At 43.7% G+C, this 14,924-nt stretch overlaps 1 protein-coding gene across 2 annotated transcripts in view; it reads left to right on the forward strand.

Annotated features, from left to right (window-relative positions):
* The first annotated feature begins 309 nt into the window (after nt 1-309).
* Nucleotides 310-14,924, forward strand: part of PNPLA4 (patatin like domain 4, phospholipase and triacylglycerol lipase) — a 34,724-nt gene continuing 20,109 nt past the window's right edge. The window contains exons 1-3 of one of the 2 annotated variants that reach the window (XM_084844241.1): nt 310-491; nt 7,029-7,337; nt 8,738-8,867. In XM_084844241.1, coding sequence (XP_084700367.1) covers nt 7,179-7,337; nt 8,738-8,867 — 289 coding nt within the window. In that variant the 5' untranslated portion in view covers nt 310-491; nt 7,029-7,178. Of the gene's footprint in view, nt 492-657; nt 864-7,028; nt 7,338-8,737; nt 8,868-14,924 lie in introns of those variants that run through there. The other variant, XM_084844240.1, reaches the window with a different exon arrangement.

The raw sequence follows: 14,924 nt of genomic DNA on the forward strand, positions 1-14,924 counted from the left end.
TGTGAAGAAGCCCTGCGCTTGCCCATACCATTACTTCAGGACAGATTAAAATGGCTTCTAAAGCAGAGCGTGTTAGTTAACGGACCATAACAGTTGGGCTTCCTTTTTACTAACTTTACTAAGGGTGCAATCCTATGCATGTTCAGGCAGAAAGAAGTCCTACAACTGCCAGCATTCCCCAGCCAGCAAAGCTGGCTGGGGAATGCTGGGAGTTGTAGGACTTCTTTCTGCCTGAACATGCATAGGATTGCACGCTTAAACCTTTAAGCAAAAGCAGAAGAGAACACTGCCTCCCTGTTAAACCAGACTAGACTTCCAGCACTGTTTGTGACAGCAGGCAGCCTTTTCCAAACTTTGGTCCCCAGGTGCGGTTGTCCTACAGTTCCCATCGTCCAAGGGAGCCAAGTCCGCGCAAAGCGAAAGGGAAACCAAAACGTTGCGGCCGCTCTCGCCCTTTCTGAGGAGAGAAGCCCAGAAGGACAAGGCTTTGTGTAAGCAATACACGAGGGGATGGCGTAGGGGGCACGCAAAGGCGGTGGGCGCGCCTGCACGCGCTGTCTTTTTAAGGGAGAGCGGGAAGGGTGGGATCTGCCGATCGCTCCAAGCAAACGTAGCGCGTGACGAGCGCGCCGCGGCTCTCCTCGGGGAGGTGGGGCTAGAAGGCAGCTGGGACGAGACCAAAGGGAGGAAGAAGAGCAGGGGGATACAAGGAGTGGCGTAATAACTCCCCCCCCCCTTTCCCGCGGTGATACTGAGCGCTACGGACAGTTTCTCTTTTAACCTTGAGTGGCAGCTGCTCCCGGGCATGGGGCTCTTGATGCGAGCCGCTCGGTTGGCGGCGAGTTCCGAAGGACTCTTGCGAAGTAGGGGCTGCTTCTTGTGTGGGGCTTTTGGTGGGAGTGCACCTGACTGGTTTGCTCGGGGATGGGGTGGTGGGCGCCTCTGTGAGCCTTTCCCAAGCGATTATTGGGGTCTGACTGTAGGGAAACGGGGTGCTGCCGGACACTGAATCCGCCCATTGGTCCTTACAGCCCCGTCGCACCGACTCTGCTGAGGCCTTGGGTGAGATAATTTTGCCAGCCCTGGTGAGAGCCTGTAACTGGAGATAACCTAGAGGTTGGAGCTAGGATTGCAGGCAGCAGCCGGCAAGATCACATCACTCCAGGGCTGAAGGAGTTGCGCTGGTTACCAGTTGTTTTCCTGGCCAAATTCAAGGTGTTGGTTTTGACCTTTAAAACCCTATATGGTTCCGGCCCAGCCTATCTTAAGGAGCACCTCCAGCAACACCAGACAGGCCGCTTAACAAGATCAGCCTCGGATGGCCTTCTCTCTGTCCCATCAGCCAGGGCAGCTAGGCTGGTGAGGACGAGGGAGAGGGCCTTCTCTGTGGTGGCCCCCACTCTGTGGAATTCCCTCCCTAGGGAACTCTGCCATGCCCCCTCTTTAATGAGCTTCCACCACGCATTAAAAATGTGGTTGCTCAGGCAGGCATTTGGGGTGGATTAGGGTATTTTTATGATGTTTTTAATGTAGAATTTTATTGTTTTAACTGTTTTATTGTTGTACATCGCCCAGAGTGGCTGGGTGACCAGCCAGATGGGCATTTAATAAATTAAATAAATAAATAAATAAAAATAAAATAAATAGGCTATCCAAAGCATGCACTGCCCCACTGAGCAATGGCTCTTCTTCCAGGGCTTCATCACACGGAGCTTTTTATCCTGCGAGTAAGGTGGCTCCTTCACGGAAGTTTGAGGGCTCTTTACATGACACAGTGACCCTCCTGCGCTATATGCCCTGTGTTCTGTTTTTAAATAGATTGTAGATAATGAGCTATCGAATTTCCCCATTGGGTTCCACTTCAGTTTCCTCCGTGAAAAGAGTTAAAGCGGCAAGAAGAGAAGCAAGATCAATGAAAGATAATGGAAGACTCAGCTACAGGGAGAAGGGGGCAAGGAGGAAGCGCATGTAAAGGGAGTCAGTGCTGATCCTGCATTTAAAACAGAAGCAGAAAGCCCCGTTTTAAATGCAGGATTTTAGGCTGGTGTAGAAATGCCCCCAGTCAACTGGGCACCCTTGACAAATGTATATGTGCTGGTTCATAATGGACTGTGACCAACTAGCAAACCTAAGTGATTATATTTTCATTTATTAAGAGGGCATAAATTCTACTGATCAAAATCAAAAACTGCCTCTTTTAAAAACAAGCAAAAGAAGTTTCTGAGCTAGTGCAGAAAAGGGCAACTAAAATGATTAAGGGTCTGGAGCATCTCCCCTATAAGAGGTTACAACAGCTGGGATTGTTTAGGTTGGGGGGAAAAGGAGGGTAAGGGGAGACATGATAGAGGTGTACAAAATTATGCATGGTGTGGAGAATGTGGAAAAGGAGACATTTTTCTCCCTCTCTCTACATACTAGAACCTGGGGTCATACTCCGAAGCTGATTGGTGAGAGATTCAGGACAGATAAAAGGAAGTACTTCTTCACACAGCGCAGAGTTAAACTATGGATTTCGTTAGCACAGGATGTCATGATGGCCACCCATTTGGATGGCTTTAAAAGCAGGTTGGACAAATTCCTGGAGGAAAAGGCTATCAATGGCTACTAGTCTTGATGTCTATGTGTTACCTCCAGTACCAGAGGCAGTGAGCCTATGTACACCAGTTGCTGGGGAACATGGATGGGAAGGTGCTGTTGTGCTCATGTCCTGCTTGTGGGTTCCTGGTCGACAGCTGGCTGGCCACTGTGTGAACAGAATGCTGGACTAGATGGACCCTCGGTCTGATCCACCATGGCTCTTCTTATGTTCTTAGTTACCCCACTCTCATTTCAGAACAGAAGGCAGGGGATGTTTAATAGGCTGGGGGCCTGGCTTAAAGAGCATAAAGAGCTGTAGCACCAGCTTTTTAATAGGAATCTTAAAAGTCAAAGATGCAAACTTCCACTGCTTTCTGTAGCAGTCAAGCGGATTAGGACTTTTGCTTGAGTTCCAGATGGGGAACTAAAAAGAGACAGAGAAGGCAGATTATTGCCAAGTGGGAACAGTTTTTTTTGCCTGCACTCTGCTAGTTTTACAGCATGCTAGATCAATGTGGTGGGGCTGATTTAACTTCAGTTACTTGACCAAGCTCATTAGATTTGTTAGCATTGGATAAAAGTGCTGTGTGGTTTAGCTAAATAAGTGGTAAATTATGATGCCTTAAATCTCTGGAATGTTGGCTCTGTCTTAGTCCTTGATAGTAATGCCTTAATAACCAATTGTGATTGACACTAATGGGCACTTGCTGTGTACAAGACTGAGGCATCTTGACATCGGATCTCTCTATTGCTATATTTTGTCTATTGAATACAGATAAGTAATAGGCAGTAGGACGATCAAAATTCCACTTTTTTAAACTTGTTATCGTACAATAGCATTGCAGCCCACATTTATGATAGCATTGCTATTTTCTTCTTCTAGGGCTCCTGTGCCCTCAAAACTGTGACAGGTATCAATTTGATAGATGACAATTTCCCTCTCACTGCATTTTCTAGGAAAAGTTCACATGTTGAAGGTCTGCCTATTAAGTGGTAGATAAAGAGGTAGATTAAAAAAAGGCAGCCCTAGGTAATGAAAATTTAATGTAATAGTCTCTTAAACCTCTCTGCAGTATTCTTAAAATGGTGTAAATGTGGGTTCCCAGCCGTTTTTGTGTGTGTTATTCCTGGCAGTACGTATGATTTTTAAAGTGGGACACCCTGATCCTGAACACTTTGCCTGGAAGTAAGCTCTGCCGTGGGTAATGGCTTTGGGAGTACACTTTTGGATTCATAAAGGCTGCAATCCTATACACACTTACCTGAGAGTATGTTCCATTGAACCTAATGGGATTTACCTCTGAGTAGACGTGCCTTGGATTGCACTGCATGCGTCTCAGTATTTATGGCTGTTCAACCATGAAGCTTTCTAGGCTGATGTGATGAAACATCTCCTCACTTCACCCAGCCTATGATCCTTCAAGATGGGAGTGGGGTGGGTTGCCTTTGCTTCAGCCTAGGCAGGTTGTTCCCACCCACCTCAGGCTTCCTCCTTTTCCCACCTTTTTTATACTCCTTTTTTCTTATAGTATAATCATGTGTGTGAGTTGTGCCCTTTTTAAACTTCTACCTTGGTTAAGTATAAGTAGTGTGATGATGACTCAAGTCCGGACTCGGTGTAAAAGAATCAAAATAATTTATTTAGATTATCATAAAGATTGACCCTTAAAAGATTTCTTGAATATGATGTTCTTTTTCTTAGTTACTTTATATGTTAACCTCTTAACCTAATCTAAGCTAAACTGGCCTAAAACCACTAACCACTACTCCCTGTTTAAACTAAGAAAGCCAATCCCTCCCTCTCTCATCTATCTTCAAACTGCCTCTTTTAGCTCACTCCAGCACCCCCTCCCATCAGCATTCTCACTGGCCACAGCCACTTGTACCATTCCATACATTCTCACACCAACCCGGTAGGCCGCTTCCAAGTGAAGTCACAATATAGTGAAGTCACTTGTGTGGTAATGAAACACACTTTTTGTATCCTGACGCTGCCACCACCTGTGATGAAACCCCTCCTCTCTTCAACCTGCCTAGGCTGAAGCAAAGGCAAACATCCCCCCCCCTGCCCCCGTCTTGAGGGACCCGTAGGCAGGGTGAAGAAAGGAGGGGTTTCAGCACAGCTGACTTGACTTTTTTAGCCTCATCTACCTAAGAATACATTGAGATGACACTGGGTATAGTGCCATTCCCTCCCTTGAAGGAAGAGTGGGATTGAAACGGGATAAATAAAATATGTGGATATGTCAGGCAGGGCAGGTGAACCTAGAAAGGTGCTGAAGCACATTCTAATGAAATTCTATAATGGGGCCTGATAATAAAAATGTAACTTATTAGGATTCGAAATCTTAAAAGTGAGCTACCTCATGTCAGTGGTACGTATTTGCAAGTTGATGGCAGCATATCTATGTGGATCCCTGTCTCTGTCATGCTGCATTTATCTGCCTTTTTTTAATAGTTCATACCGTGTTTATTCACAGAAATACATTCTGTTCTTATTATATACAATAGCAATTGGGTACATTGAAGGTGGGTGGTGGAAAATGAATTTCTTGTAGCAAGGAGTTCCACAGTGATGGATCCACCACTGAAAATGCTCTGCCTCTTGTAGGGATGTATGAATCCCTTACCTGGCTCCGTGCAGGGGCATCCGCAGGGCGGGGAGGCGCTCCATCCCTCCCCCCGGAATCCTCCCTGGCCAGATCCGCTCCGCAGCGGCTCCATGGAGCCGCCAGCCAGGGTTGTCTGCAGCCGGAGTTCCGCGGCCAGACTGCTATGGCCACAAATGGCAGCTGCCATTTGCATCCTGCCAGGCTGCCGTGATAGGCTACGTAAGTATTTACGTAGCCTATCACAGCAAAGAGCAGGGACGCAAACGGTGTAGCGGCCGCCGTTTGCATCCCTGCACTTTGCTGTGATAGGCTACGTAAATACTTACGTAGCCTATCACGGCAGCCTGGCAGGACACAAATGGCGGCCACAGCAGCCGGCGAGAGACCAGGGGGTGGGAGGCTGTTCCGCCACAGGTTCTGGGGGGGCCGAATGCCAGTGCATTCGGCCTCACTGAAATCCGTGGCGGAATTCTCCGCCATCCCTAGCCTCTTGTGCCTGCCATTCTGATAGACCTTGCTGGCGGGCCAGAGAGAAGTGCCTCAGTGGCTGATATTAATAGCCAGGCAGGCTAATATGTGAGGAGGCAGTCCTTCAAATAACCAGATCCCAAGCCTTTTAGAGCTTTAAAGGTAATGACCAGAACTTTGAATTGGGCCTGGAAGCACACTGGTAGCCACTGCAGCCAGTACAGAATTGGTGTTATATGGTCCAGTCACCTTGTCCCCACAAGCAAGTGGGCAGCTGCATTCTGGAGCAGTTGAAGTTTCCAAACCGTCTTCCAGTGTGGCCCCAAGTAGAGTGCATTGCAGTAGGCCTGTCTATATGTAACTGATGCATGGGTAGCTATGGCAGATAGGGGAGGTAGGTAGCGAATCAGCTGAAACTAATAAAAAGACACTCCTGGTCACCGATTTCACCTGCCCTTCCACTGAAAGCATCAGGTCCAGGAGAGCCCCCCGCTTTGCCCACCTGATCCTTCAGGAGGAATGCAACCACATCCAACCCCATCCTCTGTCCAGATTGACCCTGTGCACAACATCTTTGCCTTACCCGGATTAAGGGTAAGCATGTTAGCCTTCTTCCAACCCAGGACCTGTTCAAGAGTCCTAGAGCCTCCTTAGAGATTTGTAGGTGGTTATGTTAGGTAGAGCTGTATGTCACTTTCATACTGATTACACTTTAGCTTAAACCTCCAAATGACATCCACCAGCAGCTTCATGTAGACATTAAAAAGCATAGGGGACAAGATGGAACCTTGAGGCATCCCAGAAGCCAAAGGCCATGGGGTGGAACAGGAGTTTCCCAGGTCCACCATCTGGATCTTCCCCTCCAGGAAGGTCTGGAGCCACTATAATACCATGTCTTCCAGTCCTACTTATCCCAGCTAGGCAACTCAGGGGGATACCATAGTAGATGGTGTTGAAGGTCGTTGACCTTCAGGTGTTGAAGGTTGTTGACCTGGAGAACTAAGAAGGTAGCACTCTTCCCCTCACCCCCTCACCATTAGGGTGACCAAGGCTATTTCTGTTCCAAAACCAAATCAGGAAGCGCACTGAAATGGTCTGGTTTAAAAGAAACATCCTCGTTTGTCATTGCCTAAGTGTGTGCAATTTCAAGCCTGTAAGAAATAGTGCAGATGAGTCTTAAGCTGTATGTACAAAAAACTATCCATCAGTGTTATACTCATCTCATCCCAAGCAGGTTTGGGCCCCTGATCTTGAAACTGCTGTATTTGCTAGCTGTCCTCTGCTTTAAACATGTTGATCCTTCTGCACAGTTAGTTCATTAATTTGCAACATCTTGGCAACTATTTCTTGTTCGTTTGTGTTTTTCACCAGGTAACCTCAAGACTGAAGCGACTACGCCTATAACACTGCTTTCCACAATAGAATTGTCAGGCAATCCTTTATGTGCCTTATTCTTTCTGTTGGAGGACAGCAAGATGAATCTTCTTTAAGCTTGTCCTGATATTATCTAAATTTAGAGGAATGTGGGCTACCAAAAACATATATCGAATCCCAAGACAATGGATTTACTTCAAGCAGCCTGGACTGCAGACTACTCTGTTCCTTAAAAACCACAAGTTTGAAAGTGATGCTGATCGTTTCTGCATTTTACAAACTCTCCGTGTTTTTTCCACATACAGTGTAAATATTTGTATACTTCTGTATTGCTATACTGTGCATACAAGCTTGTCTTCAGGTGAAAAGATAGGTTCATTTAATAAGCATGCTAGCAAGCATTGTTCCACAGATTCCAAAGGCCATGTTTAGTTTATTGACTTATTCTCACGAGTCGATGCTGACACATTAACTTGTATAAATGAGGCCTGATCTTATGGGTTTTATTTTATTTTTAAACATACTAGCCAAGGAGTCCTGTAGGAAAATGGGAATTATTCTTTTTCATTTATTTGAATATTATCATATGTGTGAAATGTAATTCCATAGAGGATGAACAATAAGAACATTTGTTAAGCATTTATCTGGAGGAATGACCAGATTTGGTGCCTTGGAAAACTAGAACTTCTCACAGTTATGTGAAGGAGCAGAAGAACACAAAGCATTTAGCAGGAAACAAGTCAGTTGGTTCTTGGTGGCAGCAGACTAACAGGACAACACTATGGATGCTTACTTGGAAGTAAGTCCCACTGCGTTCAGTGGCATCTATTCACAAGTAAGTGTGCATAGGATTGCAGTCTAGGACTAGCAGAGAAAGGGAAAACAGTAGGCAGAGATGTACAAAATTGCCTTTAACATTGAAACATAATTTTCTCTTTTGTGACAATAGTAAGGGAGTAGGGTATGTAGGAAATGTGAGCAAATTCTGTTATGTCTACAGCATACAGCTTGGTTATAGTTGGGAATAAGGATTACACTTGGAAACCTATACACGCTTACCTGGGAGTAAGCCTCATTGAAGAGAGTGGCCTGTAACTTCCAAGTAAACATGCATGGGATTACACTATAAGAGGATATGCTAAAGGCCCCATGGAAAAGCTGGGTGTTGAGAAGGGAAATGAAGGAAGGTGGGAAGATCGCATCACTTGGAATGCATGTTCATATTTTATGATTTTGACTTGAACTTTGTGATGCTGCTTCCAAGAAAATATGAATATACTTGGGCTTTTAGGCTGTGATCCTATGCTTACTTGGAAACAAGCCCCATTAATAGCAGTGGGACTTCTTTCCACTGAATATACATGTTTAGGACTGGCCTAGTTGAATGAAAGAGTGTGCCACATCTGCATCACCACAGGGGGTAATTAGTACTAATGAACTATTCGTATAACTAATGCAATGTGTTACAGTCCTGTAAACACTGTTTACTTCAGATGAAATTAATGTTTTCTAATACTAACACACTGTACAAACACCCAGAAGGGCATAGAGCTTGCAATTATTGGATAAAGAGTGCTTCTTTACTTAGCTGTGAAGCAAACTTTTCAATTTTTTTTATAACACTTAAAGTAAACAATTTGACCTGCTTACTTTGTTGTTGTTTTCTTTCGTATTCTAAGATGTTAACTTTCTTACTGCGTGTGTAGGTTTCCCAAGTTCAGAATGCATGGTTGGTAACGGATATAGCAACATTTGTCAATGGAAAGGGAGGCAATACAGCTTCTGACAAAGCATCCAACAAGGCACCACATGGTGAACGTCAGCATGAGATGGAAGGTATTCAATGCTGTTATTCTCTTAGAACTCCAATTGCCTTTAAAATAAGGGTGCAATCTTATGCAGGTTTTTCTGTCTAAACATGTTTAGGTTTGTACCCCAAGTTACTTTAAAAAACAACAACCTCTCCTTAAAGGGAGGGCCAAATAAAACCAGCACTGAAATTCTGCAGCATATGCATATCATTTTTTCTTCTTCTTTTCCCAGGAGTAGGGAAATCTGAAATATTTGTCAAGGTATCTGTGGTAACAGCCAAGTCGTGTGCAGTTATACTTGGAAGCAAATCCCAAAGAATTCAGTAAGATTTGCAGTACAATCCTATGCATGTCTCCTTAGAAGCAAATCCCACTGATTTCAGTAGTGCTTGCTCCTAGGTACGTGGGTATGGGATTGCAGCCCTAGGCAATCCTATACCCTCTTACCTGGGCAAAAGTCCCATCGAATTCGGTGGGACTCACTTCTGAGTAGACATGCATCGGATGGACTGGCAGGCTTCAGTCCTATCCACCAGGGGTTCCTCAACCACATTTATTTATTTATTTAAAAGGGTAAAGGTGTCCCCAGCCAGTCGTGTCTTACTCTAGGGTGTGGTGCTCATCTCCATTTCTAAGCCGAAGAGCCAGCGCTGTCCGAAGACGCTTCCGTGGTCATGTGGCCGGCATGACTGAACACCGAGGTGCACGGAACGCTGTTACCTTTCCCGCCGAAGCGTTGCCTATTTATCTACCTGCAATTTCTTGCTTTCGAACTGCTAGGTTGGCAGGAGCTGGGACTGAAGACAGGAGCTCACTCCATCACGCGGCACTTGGGTCTCGAACTGCTGTCCTGCTGACCTTCCGGTCTGCAGTTCAGCGTCTTAACCACTAAGGCACCACGGCCCCATCAATTATTTAATTATTTAATTTATTTATTTACAAGATGTTTATACTGCTCTATATCTAATAAGATTCCCAGTCAGCAAACAATAACATGAAAGAAAAAAGAATCAAAATACAGAAATAAAATATTTAAAATCAAATTACTTTTGCCTCCGAGGGCCACATCTGGTGACAGATGCGGGGCTGGGAGCTGCATATGTGCGTGTACACATGCACACATACACAAACACACACTCTTCCCACACGCACATACACTCTTCCGCTTTCCCCCTACCCTGACATGCACATTGCCCCACATATACACGTGTGCATGCACACACTCACCCCCCCCACCTCAGAAATGCACACATGTCAGTGTGCAGGGATGAGGAAGGTTAAACCTCCCCTACCTGCCTGCTGGGGTCCTTGGGGGTTGGGAGCACCCAGTGATCTCCAGTGAGATCGCTGTTTCTCTGTTGCTAACAGAGAAATTGGAAAAACAGTGTTGGAAAACAGTGATCTTGCAGGTGAATTACTTGGGAGTTGGGAGAGGTGAAAGCCTCTCCTAGTCCCCAGTGATCTCCTGCCAGTTCACTATGACTCTCCCACTAATAGCAGATCACCTAGGCTGTGGGGAAAGCGTGTGGGGTCTCCAGAGCTCAGCAGGCTGCACTGCCATACACACTTAACCTGGGAGTAAATCCCATTGAATTCTTCTAAGTATATACGTATAGGATTTCACTGTTCTCCTCTCCAGATATGTGTGCATATATGATTGCAGCCTAATTGCTCCCATTGAATCTGATTAATTTCTGTTCATCATCCCTATTTCATGGGTATCCCCTGGGTCTACTTATCATGCTCAGTTTCGTATGGTAATGTAATTGTCTCGTGTTTTAGGCCTTTCCAAAGTCTACTGAATTCAAGAAAAACATGCTTGATAGTTATGTAATAAGAGCTTATGTTTTAATGCACCACTGGACTGGAAATTCTGGGTTTTGAAGAAAAACTGTTGGCAGACTCTTTTCAGTGTTTGTCAACATTTAGCTGTTTCTGTGATATTCCGTAAAACTTTTGTATTTTGGGAATCCTGGAAGGTTGCCCCAACGTTTACTGAATTGGTGTTATGTTTACTGAATTGGTTTAGTCATCATCATCATCATATATTTTTTAAAAAATGGCACAGTAGTGCCCCTTTAGTTAAGTTGAGTAGCAAAAAAAAGGTCCGTCATTATGAACTGTAATATTCTACTGCTTATAAAAATGATACCGGTTCAGCTAAAACGTCACAACTTGGCACCAATGATCTTGATGAGTTCTATGAATGTGCCGATCTGATAAAAAACAGCAAATTAAGAGTGTTGAAAATTAACACATTTACTGTTTTTACTCCAATTTCTAAACAGCTTTAAAACAACAGTTTGCATGAAACCTAAGGATGTACTTTATCCAGGCTTGTCAAGACAATCCGCGTCATTGGTTTTTGAAGTTCTGAGTAGGGATGTACGGACTGTGTAAAATCCACTCCGTCTGTGTTTTGCGGATCATCAGGCGCCTTTTCTTCTGTCGTCTGCTCACAGATGGATGCGAATTATTCTTTTTCGTCATGTGGAAAAATACGCAAACAATTCCCTAAGAGGTTTTGTAACAATTTACATAATTTACCTTAGTACGTAACATATAGCATATTGTCCCCCATTCCATCCAAACTTTTCTTCAGCAGAAACTTGCGTATTTTCCTACGAGTAAATATACGTAAATTTCAGGAAAGTAAAAAACTCCAAACTTCCAGAAGTCCACAGACTTCGCGCAGCCTGAGAGGGGTGTTGCTCCACAGCGGATTCCACAGGTTGGATTCTTAGAAATCCGAGCTCATTTTAATCCGTTTCAAATTTCTCCAATATCCCTAGTTCTGAGCAGCAATTCAAATGTTATTAAGGTTTTCCTACCGCATTAAAGCCTATGGCAGCAAGTGTTGTCAAAATGATATGGTCAGTTTTCATTTATGCTGCCACTTCTCCAGCATCTGCAGAGGAATTCTATGGTGCATAGGGAATCTATTGAATTCTTTATACAAAGCCTATTCCGTTAGTTATGGAATGTGATCTCTCAGGCACAAACGACAAGTTTCTATAAGGATTGGGACCCTAACATAAGGTTGTGTGGGGTTTTACATTTCGCCATGTGCTGCGGTCTGGATCAGGACCCACAGGCCTGCAATTTACATTAATAAAGGTGATAGAGTTGTAATGTATGTTGCAGGCATGGGGGAGGGCGATCCAGGTTGGGTCCATGGTGAGGGTTAAAGGGTTAAAGCCCCCCTACCTCCATGCTAGGGTCCTGATCAAAATTGGGTCCTTTGCACCTGCTTTGTGTTGTTTTTTTAAAAGAAGACGACATAGGTACTACCTATCAGTAACATCTATTTTGATCTTCAGGGAATTGGTGGGTGGCATGGAATGCACAGGTGGGAATCCATATGGTGGGAAAAATAAACATAGGGATTGGGGCCCTTTTTGGAGAGGGAAATACAGCCCCAATCTCTGCTGTTCCTTTCTGCGTGGTGGGAAAAGGACATGTAGGGATCAGGCCTTATATTAGGAGTATTCGCAAGTTAAACTGAACATGCGTTCAAACTGTATGTACACTTGTGGAGATGGTTGTGAAAATGTAGCCCTATTCGTGCTACTCCAGCTATACATGGGTGCCCTACATTACTTGCATGTAGGGCACCCTTGTATAGCTGGAGGAGTGGGTCCGCATTCTTGACCCCATCCCTGATATCACGTTCCTGTGCTAGCTACTCCCACACTTCTTATGTTGATCCTGCCAGCTACTGATATCAGCAATGAACAGATATGGCTCAGCTCACAGGAGGATTCCTCTAGCAATGCAGTAAGGCTGTGGTGCTTCATAAGGCAAGACAGAACCAGGACAGTGTAGAGCATCTTTGCTAGTTTCAGGCACTCCATGTTCGCCATCTAGATTTGGGCTTGAATGACCAAGGAAAAATGTGGGTGCATGGAGGGGAAGTTGTAAGCAAGTGCAATTTCCTGACACTGCACGGTGTCACTGTTGATCACAGGGCATGTCTGTTAAGGCATCAACTTTAGCCTCCAATTTCCTGGCTTTGTGGAGCTTAAGTCAACATGAGATAGCCTTAACTCTGTTTTTTTTTAAAAAACTGAATAATAATATCTTCTCTTTTTTTGCTTTTTAAAGCACTTTACATACATCTTCTTCTTGTAATCTGTAAGAGTTGTATTATTACAATATTATCCCATTATTTGCGGGTAGGGGGTCTCAAGCTTCAAGAGGGGCTGTTTTTGTTTCTACCATAAACATTAGAAACTATCTTTTTTAAAAAAGCTGAGATTTGGTGCGGTTGCGCTCATGTCCTATCTCACAGTTACAGGTTTCTCACAGGCAGCTGGTTGGCTACTGTGAACAGAATGCTGGACTTAATGGATCCTTCGTCTGATCCAGCATGGCACTTCTTATGTTCTTATGAGTTTTCTCAATATTTTACTAAACTTGCTAGGTGTCATGTGAGGTGCTGTATTCTACAGTCCATGGTACTTATTTTTATTTTTTATTTTATTTAAAACATTTCAATCCCACCCGATATCATTCAGATCTCAGGGCAGTGTACACATAAAATAAGTTTTAAAAGTATAAAACAATAAATAATTTGAACACCTAAAAACACATCAAACTATTTAATACCAGTTAAAATCTAAAACAATAAAACAGTTAAAACATTGTGCTAGGGAATGCATTTAGCCCTCAAAGGCTTTGGTTAAAAGCTGTGTTTTTACTTGGCACATTAATGAGACCAATGTCTGCGCCAATTGGGCCTCCAAGGGGCCACAACCAGGGTGCCACAGCAGAGAAGGCCCTATCCCACATCCCACCATAGTGAATGTCTCATACTGGTGGGACGCAGACGAGAGCTTCTCCAACAGATCTCAGTTCTCAGGCAGGTATGTATAGGGAGGGGCGCTCCCTCAAATATTGAGGTGCAGAAATCAGCATGCAGATTTTAATAATCTCTGATCATAAACTCATCATCCATTTTGGTCTTTGCCGTTTAACTAATGATAGATATCTAAGAATCTAATCCTTTTTAGGAATGATGTCTTACCAAGTGAAATTGTGATTTTCACTGCCCTGAAAACCTAATTAGTCACAATTGAAGACAAGCCTGTCATGAATTGTGGTTAAGTGCTCTCTGACCTTTCTTTTTTCAAATGTTTGGTTTGACTGAGTTCAATGGCAGAAGTTGCACTCCTAATAAGTAAATAAATATTTTTTTGAATTCTTTCATAATCCGTATTCAAAATAAATCCTGATCTTTGTGGTCCAATTTGTATTTTGTTTGTTCATCATCTCTTTTCATCTTGCCATCATTCACTAAGTAAATATTGTAGCAAATCCATCTTGGTACCTTCCTAGGACAGATGTTGGACATATTTTGTGTTACCTTTATAGTGATTTGGATGACCCAGGTATTTAACTTCAGTTTGCTAAACAAGAAAGGGAAGCTGTGACCTTGGCCATATTTGGTAGGAAACAAACAGTATTAAACTATTGAGACTTGTTGGATTAAATGAAAAGTCTCCAAATTCAAATGTTTCTAATTCTGCTTCAAGTTCAATTTGCTGTTTAAGGTTGAAGGTAATATTATATAATTTAATCTCATTCAGTAATATATTGCATTACTGTGAAGCTGCTATGAGATTTCAGTTGTTGTTGTTCAGTCATTAAGTTGTGTCCGACTCTTCGTGACCCCATGGACCATAGCACGCCAGGCCTTCCTGTCCTCCGCTCTCTCCTGGAGTGTGCTCAAGTTCATATTCATTGCATCGGTGATGCTATCTAGCCATCTCATTCTCTGCCGTCCCTTCTCCTTTTGCCTTCAATCTTTCCCAGCATCAGGGTCTTTTCCAGTGAGTTTTCTCTTCGCATTAGGTCGCCAAAATATTTGAGCTTCAGTATCTGTCCTTCCAATGAGCAGTCAGGGTTGATTTCCTTTAGGATTGACTGATTTGACCTCCTTGAAGTCCAGGGGACTTGTAAGCGTCTTCTCCAGCACCACAGTTTGAAAGCAGAGATTTCAATTAGTTTTAAGTTATTCATAATTATGAAAACAATCTAACACTTTGTTGTTTTCTAGTATCAATGAGCTTTATTTATTTAT

The sequence above is a fragment of the Heloderma suspectum genome, chromosome 3 (assembly GCF_057233095.1).
Source record: "Heloderma suspectum isolate Gila_16-S chromosome 3, 16-S_ref, whole genome shotgun sequence".
NCBI classification, from domain to species: Eukaryota; Metazoa; Chordata; class Lepidosauria; order Squamata; family Helodermatidae; genus Heloderma; species Heloderma suspectum.